This window comes from Electrophorus electricus, chromosome 13 (genome assembly GCF_013358815.1).
Source record: "Electrophorus electricus isolate fEleEle1 chromosome 13, fEleEle1.pri, whole genome shotgun sequence".
Taxonomy (NCBI): domain Eukaryota; kingdom Metazoa; phylum Chordata; class Actinopteri; order Gymnotiformes; family Gymnotidae; genus Electrophorus; species Electrophorus electricus.
In genome coordinates, this window is record NC_049547.1 from 19,176,529 (window position 1) to 19,189,297 (window position 12,769).

At 42.1% G+C, this 12,769-nt stretch overlaps 1 protein-coding gene across 3 annotated transcripts; it reads right to left on the reverse strand.

The window, feature by feature from the left end:
• Positions 1-1,816: 1,816 nt before the first annotated feature.
• Positions 1,817-12,343, reverse strand: pcgf5a (polycomb group ring finger 5a). 3 transcript variants are annotated; one of them, XM_027024597.2, is made up of 10 exons: positions 12,163-12,343; positions 10,988-11,049; positions 10,786-10,902; positions 8,176-8,272; positions 7,956-8,011; positions 7,768-7,827; positions 6,244-6,395; positions 6,061-6,159; positions 5,516-5,605; positions 1,817-2,899 (listed from the first exon to the last, which is right to left on the reverse strand). In XM_027024597.2, the coding sequence occupies exons 3-10, from the start codon at positions 10,895-10,897 to the stop codon at positions 2,801-2,803; spliced, it is 765 nt and encodes a 254-aa protein (XP_026880398.1). In that variant the 5' UTR covers positions 10,898-10,902; positions 10,988-11,049; positions 12,163-12,343; the 3' UTR covers positions 1,817-2,800. The 3 variants fall into 3 exon arrangements, with proteins under 3 accessions (XP_026880398.1, XP_026880397.1, XP_026880399.1); XM_027024596.2 differs by having other exon boundaries at positions 10,786-11,049; XM_027024598.1 differs by lacking the exon at positions 1,817-2,899 and adding an exon at positions 4,320-4,460 and having other exon boundaries at positions 10,786-11,049; positions 12,163-12,341.
• Between the last annotated feature and the right edge of the window lie 426 nt (positions 12,344-12,769).

A 12,769-nucleotide genomic window follows, 5' to 3' on the forward strand; every position in this document is an offset into this window, starting at 1 on the left:
ATGTTGATCTTTTTCAAGGGCATATTTTGATACACACAATCCAAAATACATATGCCTGCATGTGCGTGTGCAAACACCTATAAACACCCTGAGAGAGACAGCCAAAGCGAGAGAGAGTGCGTGAGTGTGCCCAGGCAATGTATATATATATATATATATATATATATATATATATATATATATATATATATATATATATATATATATATATAGTAGTCTCCTTATGACTAGAGGTGCACATGATTGAGATGCTGATCCCTGGCTGTCACCTTCTTGTCATAGCAGCAAACGTGTCACCTCCTTACTGAAACGGGCCACCTTCATTTATTTATGCGTGTGCGCACACATACACATGCAAAGTTCTCTCCCATTTACTGCAGTCCTCACAGCTGTGCTGACCTTTGCCACAGTGGCAATGTCATTGTTCAGGCAGGATGACATCATTACCAAAGTTGACTCTTTATATATTGATGTCACCTCTTAATATGGACGGATCACTGAAAAACAAGTGTTGTGTACTGTGTAATGAGAGACATAATGTCATACACACAGACACAGACACACACACACACACACACACACACACACACACACACACACACACAGCCGGTCTGTTTGTCAATTTGTCCATGAGGCTGATGTCAATCATTAATTCATATTCTCTCTCTCTCTCTCTCTCTCTCTCTCTCTCTCTCTCTTATATATATATATATATATATAATCATCCTTTCTGTCACAGTCTTAATCAGTTTCAGCACTGCTGGGAATACACTTGCTTCCAATAACAGGCCAGTGACAGATCTATAAATGAGAGGAGGCATGAGTCAGTTAGCATGCCTTCAGGGAGGGCTTTCACTCGAATTCAGATGCTCTGATATAATTAGCCTATAGATGCTTACTGGCCAGTAAACCGGACACAGAAAAATGATGCAAGAGAGAGTAACAAGGACTGGCCCGCAGCGCCACCGGGACAAAAGGCTGCAACCTCGTTTATTATCGTGCCATTAAAATTGTGCCACTGTTAATCCTGTGTATAAGCACTTCATTTGGGAATTATTTAACTGGCCCGGAGGGTCATCACAGATGTTTAACTAACCAAAGCATTCCAACAACAAAAGTGTCGAGGGTGAGCTGAGCCTTGGACGTTCCTGAGCAGCTTCAAAGCAAACCACCGAGCTATATCTTCCTGGCAAACAGGAAACAGGACGTACCTGTCATACTGACTTAATACAGGTGCCCCACAAAGTTGCACTGGCACTCACACACTCCACTTCTCTGCTACTGTAGATATGCTGAAGTTAGGTGATACAGATGGAAACACAGCCAAAAGTAGCATACATCAGTCACCAGTCGAACAAACATCAATGGTCAGATATATTAACAAAATAATTGGAACTGATACATGTCTGTGGAGTGTTTATGGTCTTTAGCTGCTGTGGTACATCTGTCCATTAGTAAAGAAATGGTTTGGCGATGTCAGAGAGAGTGTAAACCTCAGGATTTTAACAGCTTAGTTTTGGCAGATGTGCGTGATGAGACCAGACGTGTGTGTGTGTGTGTGTGTGTGAGATATGACTAGAAGGGTCTAGTCATTACATTGTCAATGACTGACGAATGAGCTGTGAAAAACCCAGCTCATCTGAACAGAATATATGGATATGTAGCCAAACTCCCTGTTTATTGGTGTTTGTGTGTGTGTGGTGTCTGAGAGTGAGCAAGTTTGTGTATGAGCATACTGCTAATATATTTTTTAAGTTTTTCTCCACAGACTCATTCTGTAAGTCAAAGGCCACATTGCTAAAAACTTGGTCAGATATTTTATTTTACTATTTATTAAACAAATGACACATGTTGTAAACAGCCATGAAGCAAACTCCCAACCATATCCGGGTAAATATGCTCTACCGACTCACAAAGTTCTTTAACAAACATCAGCTGTTTGCTGATGAGTGCAAGCACTTCTTCATAACTGCCCTTTCTCTGGGTCTTTTGTGGTGGAAAGTGATGTACGTGTCGTGCAATTTTCCTTCCAGTACAGTGATGGCCCCTTGGTGTCCAGTCTTTCCTACAAATGGCTTCTTTATATTTTAACTTTTGTTTTGTTTTATTACCCTATGTAGCACTGTGGTTGTCACCTGTTGAATGTTTACTAATCATCCTGTGGGAAACGTTTCACTAAGCTCTAAATAGGTCTGTCTATGTATCAAATGTACAATTAAACTGAACAAAAACCTTTGGCCTTACCAAAGAACAAACAAAGAAGGAAAACACAAACAAACAAAAACAATGTACACCTAACTCAACTCACTGTCCTCAGGGAAAGCAGTCAATGTAATACCTCTGGGCGAAAATCTCAGACTTAACTGATAATTCCATATAAGGCAAAGAGCAAAGAGAGCAACATTTTCCACATTTTAATATTCATAATAATTAAATAGTTATCATATTGTGTCACATACAGCATTAGAATGCTCTTCATGTACAGTTTTACTGTCTACAGGGGGATGCATCTCAGACAAGCTGATTTACATTTAAAAATAGAATAATAAATAACTAAGCAGCATCTCTGATTATGAAAAAGAAACACACAAATCTTTTGACAATAGGTTCAAATGTACACAAGTGCTTTGTCGAGTTACAAAAATACATAATTTTTCTTTCTCTGAGCTCAAGGCCGCTTCTAAAGTTCGTTTGCACATATACTCCACTGGGCCTACGCAAAAGCTGCTTTCTCAAAGCCGCTGGTAGCCTCGATCCAATCAAACGAGTCAACACAGATCCTCCTGCAGAATTAGAGGTGCTACAGCTGGTCACCGAGCCAGACCACGCTCCCGTCTGTTCCAGCATCCAGCAACTGAGCCAGGGGGCTGGCGTGCCTGCTGAAGCCAGTGGCCTGGTCCTGGTGGGCCAGAGGGTGGAGGTGTGAGGGTGCAGGCTCGGGGAAAGGAGGGCTAAAAGTGGGAATGTACTGAGCTCGGGTCTGGGCATCTTGAGCTGAATGCGGTTCTGTTCTGCTGATCCACAACCAAGGAGAGAAACCCCTAACAATCATAATCGTAAGTCAGCACTGCGTTTCAAAGTAAGATTAATGAGCCAAGGATCAAGTCCCCTCTGCCTGGTAAATCAAATTTATGAGAACGTGAAAGTCACGGATTCCAGAAGAAGTCAAACACTAGATAAATGTGGAGCCTGATCAGAAACTTTGTAAGAAGAAGAAGAAGAAGAAAAAGAAGTATGTTAGGAAAGAAGAAACATGGAAGAACTGGGAATTAAGAATTTCTTTTATAGATTAACAGGCTGCAAGAGGGCTTTAGAGAAGGGACATCATTATTCGCTTCTCATTGTGCACCATCATAAAACCACACAGCCTTTCAAGTCTGTCCACACATGAACAATTTGTACCACCTGCAGCTTGCCATGAGAGTCTAAAATGTAACTAATATGACTCTGGCTTTCTACCTTTAACAACAAAATCCATTTTGCTCTCAAACGTTTCCTGTGTGTGTGAGTAGTTGGATCATGATCAAACTGCTCTTCAAACAGTCACAAGTCCTGCATAAAATGTGTGATGGTTTGATGGTTCAAGCTAAATGACATTAATAGCTGACCATTACCCATGTCACGGGATAAGTTATGAGTGAAACAGCGGCTGCTTCCTCTGTTCCACTGGATAAGGTTAGGATGGGATGCTGTGCACCTCTTATTCAAACCTATCTGAATGAGATCCATCAATACCTCAGGTGACTGCCAAAGACACCATCACAGAGATCGCAGAGATGAAGCTGAGTGAGTGAGTGAGTGAGTGAGTGAGTGAGTGTGTAATAGAGTGCTTGTACATGACAGAGATGACAAAAAAAGGTGGTTGGAAATGGAATGAAAAAGAAAAAACAGAACTCAATGAAAGAGTGAAGGGTGATACGGTGCCTCATGCAAGGACAAACATACTAATACAGGTATGTCAGCTCACAAAAATCAGGGAGCTCACCCCTCCAGCTTCACCTATTTCAGGGACCTTTCACAATGGCTCTGTGCTCATCTGTCTTTGAGCTGGCCTGAAGTGCATTTCTGAAGTGCTTTTTGTTTGTCCATCACAGCCCGGTCCCCCCTGGCACACGCCCAATGGGCAGACTTTACACTGATGTGTTGTCATGGAGACAGCAAGGTAATGAAAGTCTTAGAGGAACAGCCATACATGTTGCTGTGGGGGCGGAGCCAGGCATGTCACTCAAGCACAAGGGAGGGATGAACCAGGATGTTGAGTGGAAGTAGAAGTGCAGACATGTTAGTTGAGTTACTGTATTTCTACAGAGGCACATCCATTCATTTATAGCTTTTTTTTATTGTTATCTATCCACCGTAAGTTAGTCAGGCTCAGAGCAGAGAGCACGTCTGAATGCCTAAGTGCTTTCGGTTTAGCCGAAGTCAATGCGGGGTCGGTACTCCAAAACCATGGGGTAAGCCTGCGGAAGAAAAGACTGTTCACTCACTACACTTGTGAACATATCGGCAATTAGAATCAGGATTTAAACGGACAATCAACCCAGAGCTAAGGAGCAATTTAACTATCCAAAGCATGAAGAGCAATTCTAAAATTGTTTCCTGTTCTAGAATTTGACTGTTGGTGATACTGATACTGTTACGGCTGAGAAGATGCCATTGTAGTCTCAGAACTATGATTCTGTCATGTAACATAATGGTAGGGTGTATTCCTGCAAGTTAGGGTAGTCGAGATGGTAGTTGTTTCAGACAGAAGTCTGCTTTCTCCTTTTACAGATCCAGATGACTCTGTGCTGACATATAGTGGCAAACTTTAAGGGGATTTCCACCAGGAACTTGCAACAAATCAGACTGAGTTCCAGGCATTTCAAAGGTGATTCCACTAGTTCAGATCACCAGACACCCCTCCACCCATCCACCCTCGCCAAATCTGTTGGGTGAGGTAAGGAAACATATCCATAGGTGGAAAGGACCTTCTCACGTCTGTTATTCTATTCTTTCCTGTTTCAACTTGAACTTCTCCAAGGTCTCACATGAGTGTGCGTGCACGCATGTGAACGCGTGTGTAACTAGAGAAATGTGAGTCACAGAGCTTTCAGTATCTGCAGCCACACTGACAGCTGTTCACACTCTTCAAGACCCTGACCCCCCTCCACCACCACCACACAGACACGCATGCGTGCACACACTCAAAGCTATCTACCCTACCTTTCAATTGGCCACATCTTTGCTTTTGTACATATTCCATTTTTTGCAGATACAATTGCTGCAACCTTAGTGATTATTTGCATATGTGAAGTAGAGTAATATGCAAAGTTCTTCTAGCCACTAGATTCTTCTAGCCTTTCGGGTCAGAGGTTGTTGATAGAGGTTTGTTAATTCCACATATATGCATTTTTGCTTCAATGAGCATACACACACACATCGAAGATAACTGCACACTCTAAATAGCGGCTAAAGAATGGGTATAGTGTCCACTTAAGCATATCATTCATGTAACACACACACACACACTCACGCTGTCCCCCTGCAGTCTCCAACGTGTTCGGTAGATGAACTCCAGGGTGTGGTCCTTCCCCATGATTTCCCCGTTACACAGAACATCCAGCTATGGAAACGTACACACAGAATTATTATTTTTTTTAAATACATGCGCACAAGAATGTGACAACGTTAACCCTAACTTCACTAACATGACAAAGAAAAAAGAATGTCTTTATTCTTTCTCTTTAAAACATGTCAGGATCATGTTGTTGATGTTCCTGACAAGGTATATTACCCCTGTTTTCCCCATGCTTTCCTACATTGCTAGGACTTTTTTGTCTTGCAAATCTAAGAAATCATGCACAAGGATGCATGCCCGCACACATGAATGAACACATGAGCTCTTATAAGCTGGGGACAACTGGAAAAAACGAAGGGAAAACTCAGGCCAAAGTACTAGGCTGCCTAGAAACTTTTTTTTTTTAAACAAAATGGTCAAAACACATGGCTGTCTTTCTTTTCGAGGCCTAACTGCTAGTAACGTGAGCTGAAGAAATATTAAATAAACAGTCCTCTTGCCTCATAAGAGCTTGGTAGTTTGAGTTTCACACAGAGAAATTTCTTAATGGTGCCCACAGTGACACGGGTCGAGCAACGGATAAACTTCTTCATCAGACCCTGCAGAAACACAAAGAGGATGACTCACTTTCTCTCACACACACACACACGCACGCAGCCGCGCACAGGCACGCGCGCACACACCTTTACTATGCTTTCCCCTGATTGGCCGTTATTTCGCAGGCAGTCCAGACAAATGGCAATCTGTGGGTCACTCCTGTGGTAATCGCCACCCTTGTCTTCATCCTTCTCATCCTCTTCCTCACTGAGCCGAGTCTTCTTGGGCCTGGGCCCCTCTGAGTAAGATACACACACAGTTTAATTAAGAGTGTGAGACCAAACCACAGAAAAAGTCAAGATAATGACAAGATGCATGGAAGAGACATTTTTGTTCGCTGTCTAAATAAGATGAAGAAGGACTGACAGAGTAAGTCCCACTCAGAGACCGAGTGCCACTGCTGAAATGTCCAAGTGAACTCTGCGCACATATAGTAGTTAAACAGGTAGGCAGCTAAGTTAGTGATGCAAACAAATTGTTTTGTAGTGAGGACAGCAATAAAAAACTTGCTGCCTGTGAAGTGCTCACTGTTCTCCCATTAATCACATAAATAGGTAAGAAGTTACACAGATGGATTACATTATTTTCACTAGGGTTAGTAGTGGCTTTGATGAAGGTAGTTTAGGTTAACAATCCAACCTGCTGGCTTCTAATGTGGGATGGATGTTCATGGCTAATGGTGGTAAGGATTACTGTAATTATTATAAATCTTGCTTGTTCCGCTTTGCCCAGCATTATTTAATTTTTTTTTTCTTCTTAGGACTTGAAATCATGAGCTATTTTTAGAAAGCCACTTGGCATATTTATTAACTAGCTATGGAACATGAAAGATCAGTCACTTTTGAACTTATATCTCAGATACTTCTCAGTGTGGACTGCTATCGTGGCCAGCTACACAGCAGATGAGCTGGCAGGACAGCACATATCTAGGTACTGAGGCGTTGTAAGATGCAGTAGACACTCCAGTTCTATGCTGTTTTATGTGTAGGCTTAGAAAAAAGTCTTATTACATGCAGGTATTTTTATATACATTACACTGTGAATATGAATGTGCATGTGCGCACATGGGTGTGTACGGATGAGGGGTGTGTGTGTGTGTGTGTGTGTGTGTGTGGAAGAGCGGTGACTCCTATGTGTCTGTATATGTCTGTGGTTGGTTGGTGTGTGTATGTATGTAGGGGAGTGTGTGTGTGTGTGTGTGTCTGTGTGTAAGAGCGGTGACTCCTATGTGCCTGTGTATGTGTGTGGTTGGTGTGTGTATGTATGTAGGGGAGGGTGTGTGTGTGTGTGTGTGTCTAAGTGTGTGTGTGCGCGTGTGCCTGTGTGTGTCTGTATATGTGTGTGGTTGGTGTGTGTGTGTGTGTGTGTGTGTGTGTATGTAGGGGAGGGTCTGTGTGTGTGTGTGTGTGTGTGTGTGTGTGCGTGTGTGTGTGTATGTAAAAGAGTGTGTGTGTGTATGTGTGTGTGTGTGTGTGTGTATGTGTGTGGAAGAGCAGTGACTCCTATGTGCCTGTGTATGTGTGTGGTTGGTGTGTGTATGTATGTAGGGGAGGGTGTGTGTGTGTGTGTGTAAGAGTAGTCATTCCTGTGTGCCTGGGTATGCAGCTTACCTTCCCCATTTGCTTTAGACTTGTTCTTCCGCCAGAAATCTATTTCCTGTTGTTCCTCCTCTAGTTAATAACAATAAATACAAAATACTTTTACAGCCATTCATATTTTCTACTATAACAAAATTCACATATAACTACATTGTTTATATAATACATATTTCTGAAAATCCAGTGTATTCATAACTCACTCTCTCGAAGACCAGGAACTAGTTTAAAAATGATCTCTTCCAATGTCTTATCCAACCTAACAAGAGAAAAACTGCACTTTAAATGAAGAGCTACAGACAGAGATACTGTCTGTCTGTCTGTGTCTGTGTGTGTGTGTGTGTGTGTGTGTGTGTGTGTGTGTGTGTGTGTGTGTGTGTGTCTGTGTGTGTGTGTGTGTGTGTGTGTGTATGTGTGTGTCACCTCAGCATCTCTAGAGGGTTGGTTTCATGGACTTGAATGCCACATTCTGGACACTCATTGCTCTCCTCAAAGTGCTGGACAATACAACTCTTACAAACTAGAGAGAAAGAGAAATACACAGCATTCATATATTACAATCTTATAAGCTTTACCCTTTATGCTATGTATCCATTTATAGAGATAAAATTGCATTCAACAGTAAAATTATTTTAGAGCTGTCTGAGTGGGTGCAATTTAATCATATGAGACATATAGCAATGTATTAGCTGCGTTTACAACAGACGTCTCCTTCATTTTTTTATTCGATTTTGAATCATAATTTGCATTAATTTTAAATCAGGCCTCGTTTCACTGATCAAAGCTGGCTGGCACAACATTTCCCAAAACTGTGCACCCTGCAAATCCCCTCGACTTCATTAAGTTCAATTTTCCTTCATACTGTCTCTAAATTACCAACCCCCGAATGCGCTGCAACCAGTATGACAGGTCATGCGACAATCATAACACCCATGGCTCAATGAGTGCATGGGAAGGCCTGGGTTACTACAATTCCAGGGTACTAATGACTCCAGTTATTCCTGGTTCAGGTTAGGCCGGGTTCAAGGGCCTGGACCAGGGCTTTGGTTCCAGTAAAGCCTGGTTCAAGGCCTAGTATAAATATTCTACCCAAAAGGTGCTGTGAAAAGTACACATGATGAGGGTTAATTGGGCCTTTTCAGCAGTTGGCTCGTCACCTCTGAGTGAGTGACTTGAAAGTTTAGCCATACACAGAAAGTGCCTAGAGGGTCTATAAGAGGGAGAAATGGAGAGTGGAGATAGAGGGTTAGAATGAAAGCTAGACTTGACACTACATAGGAAACACCCTCACAGCACTGGTGCAGTTCCTTTAGTTAAGGTTCTAATTCCACCTGTTATGATGAATATAGCTCTTTTTATAGCTTCCCTTTTAGATAGTTAATCTTTTCACATTTTCATGCTAATGAGAGTTCATATGTGCACAGCTACAGTGCAGAAGATCTCGGTACTAAGAATATAGTCTAAGTCCTCTAATTACTCAGACATCTGAATGTTCAGTACAACAATGTATTCATTTAATGTATGTATTCCATATAAGGTTGCCTCCATGTCAAAGTCGGTCAAAATTAAATATATAAACAAGTGAATAAAAATCTGGCATACGATATTCTGAGAGGAGAGAGAGAATTAATCTGTTTGATGGTACTGGTACTGATGGCCACAGACTGGTATTAATCCATTTGACGGAAATCTTACCAATAGCCACAGACTGGTATTAATCTGTTTGACGGAACGTTTACTGATGGTCACAGACTGGTATTAATCTTGCTGATGGAAATCTTACTGAAATTAATCTGTCTGACAGAAATTTTACTGACGGCCACAGACATATTAATCTGTTTGACAGTAAGCATACTAATGGCCACAGACTGCTATTAATCTGTCTGATTGAAATCTTACTGACAGCCACAGACTGGTATTAATCTGTCTGACTAAAGGTTTAAAGACAGTCACAGACTATTAATCTGTCTGATGGAAAGTTTACCAATGGCCACAGACTGGTATTAATCTGTCTGATGGAAAGTTTACTGATGGTCACAGACTGGTATTAATCTGTTTGATGGAAAGTTTACTGATGGTCACAGACTGGTATTAATCTGTTTGATGGAAAGTTTATTGATGGTCACATACTGGTATTAATCTGTTTGACAAAGTTTACTGATGGTCACAGACTGGTATTAATCCATTTGATGGAAAGTTTACCGATAGTCACAGACTGGTATTAATCTGCCTGATGGAAATCTTACTGTAATTAATCTGTCTGACAGAAATCTTACTGACGGCCATAGACTGGTATTAATCTGTCTGACAGTAAGTGTACTAATGGCCACAGACTGGTATTAATCTGTCTGATGGAACGTTTACCAATGGCCACAGACCGGTATTAATCTGTCTGATGGAAAGTGTACCAATGGCCACAGACTGGTATTAATCTGTTTGACGGAAAATTTACTGATGGCCACAGACTGGTATTAATCTGTTTGACGGAAAGTTTACTGATGGTCACAGACTGGTATTAATATGTCTGATGGAGATTTAACTGAGGCCATAGACTGGTATTAATCTGTTTGACAGTAAGCATACTAATGGCCATAGACGTATTAATCTGACTGAAATCTTACTGACGCCTACAGACTGGTATTAGGGGCAGGTGCAGTGGTAAGGGTTAGAGTTAAAAGACAGTCAGTCATAGGTGTGATGGTGCTCAGTTCTGGTTATGGTTAGGTTTAGGGTTAGGCTTAGGGATGTACTCCTCACTATTAAGGTCAGGGTCATCAGCATGAGAGTGAGGTTCATGGTTAAGGTTAGGCTGAGGGTTTTCTTCCTTAGAGTGAGGTTCATGGTTAAGGTTAGGATAAGATCACAGTTTGTATGAAGAGACAAGGTGGATGAATCTTAATCATGGAGAAACTAAGTTCTGACTAAGGTCTGGATAGGTTAGGATTCAGGGTTTGGATCAAGGTTAAATTGGGTCAAGGTTAAATCTAGAGTCAGGTGGAGGTTAGATGGGGAAAGAAGGTGGGGGCGGCTTACACGTGTGCAGGCATTCGGTGACAGCCGTGGGTTTGATCAGATAGCCACGGCACACAGAGCACGTGATGTAGCGGTTGAAGTCTCGGACCAGGTACCTCTTCTGGGTTGCCATCTTCACTAAAAGGTCACAGGGGTCAGGGGTCAAACACTACACAGACACCTGCCACACAGTAAGAGGTTGCCATGGGGATGCTGTTCTTGCCTCCAGTTTGAGGCAGTTGTTTGTCCAATTAAAGCACATCCTTCTGCTCAGTCTGAAGTGCCCTAAAGAACAAATAATAAAGGTAGTTAGGTACAACTCAACATTATTCTAGCTCCGGCACTACGGTTCCTCTTGTGAAATCACATTAAAATTACACTGTATTCCCAAAAAATATATAGTGCATATTTAGCGCACCTGTGAAGTCAGATTTTGCATATCTCTTGAGATGACAGACTTTTTTTTTTTTTTTTTTTTTTTTTTTTTTTTACAGGTTTGTAAACTTGAACTTTTTGGAAAGTCCCTGTCAAGACAAATGGGGAAATCTGTGGGTGTGGTCATTTCAATAATTCTTTCATTTAGTTTTCTACTGGAGTAATATTAATGTGCAGCTCGTGAACCCCTTTTAGATTCTATGCACAGAACATTTCTGTCTTTCTCTCCTTCCCCACACACGTATACATATGGTTACTGAAAAGATATTGGGGTAACAACTATGCACGTATGAGTATAAATAAACAAAAAGTATCAACCCAAAACCCAAACAGTACACCTGCAATGCAGTGCCTTCAACATTAGACTGTGTGATTGATAAAAACTATTTAAATATTACCGATAGAGGTAAACCCCTGGAGTGGAGAGCTAAATGCCCTTTCATCTCACTTACTTCATGTGACGTAACGGGACAGCAGACGTAGCTGAGCTACTTTATGTAATAAGCAAGCTAGACACATAATAACGGCAATATGACCACGCCACGCAGGACAACTCATTTACAACAGGTAAACATACTCCACGACGCGAGTCAGGCAATGGCCTCAGAATAGCGTTATTTGCCCCTTTAAAGCCTGAACACGAAAACACAGCAATATGTGTCACACGCGGTGCACACGGAGCGGGACTGCCGTCATCTCATCGCCTTCAACCGAGAGTACTGACGTCAGGGTCCACGTGACGTCATTCTCATGAAAATCACAACACATGGCAAGTTGTACTGGTTAGCAGGTCAATAGTTATACCTACCTAACCACGCCATACTGTCTCATTAACTGACACGCCGACTCTGCGACGCATGACAATCCCTCCCCTCCCCAAACTTTGCCCACACACTCAGTATCGGTAGCTAACGTAACGCAGACTGCCACGTTCCATACGCTGCCTCGTTTAACGTTACTCACCGAAATAAATTCCGTTACCTCGGTCTTCGTCGTGGCCTTGAAGGTGCTAGTCAAAGACCTTTAAACTCCGCAGACTCACATCATGCGTTGCCGTAACAGAATTTTAGCAATCAGCGCTGCGTGTTCCTGGCAAACTGGCGGAGAACACGGAACTAGCGAGCTCGCGCAGGCTGAAGCGCCGCGAGGAGGAAGGGGGCGGGGCACTCGGCGCGTGTTTGCGCGTGGCTGCGAATCACAGGGTACCAGGCTTTTTTTTCTTTTTGCTTTCACTTTCCCCTTAGGTTTAACTCAAAGGTAACGTTAATGGATTGCAACGTTACTGTTTACTACGGCAAATGAAACCATTTGTTTCATTGAGGTTCTCATTCTCAAGTGAAAAAGAAAATTATAACTATGACTGTCTTGTATTTCGCTGGGAAAAAGTATCCTCCCGTGAAAACACGTTACATACATTTTTCATCCTATACATTAGAACTGTACCAGGGAATTTGGGCCCACAGTGACCGCTTCTGTGTCTGCTGCACGCTGTGTGCTTTCTGAAAATTGTTTTCAGTTCTGAAACATTCCACCTTCCTTTCATCTACGGCACCGACGTTGTCAAAATAGT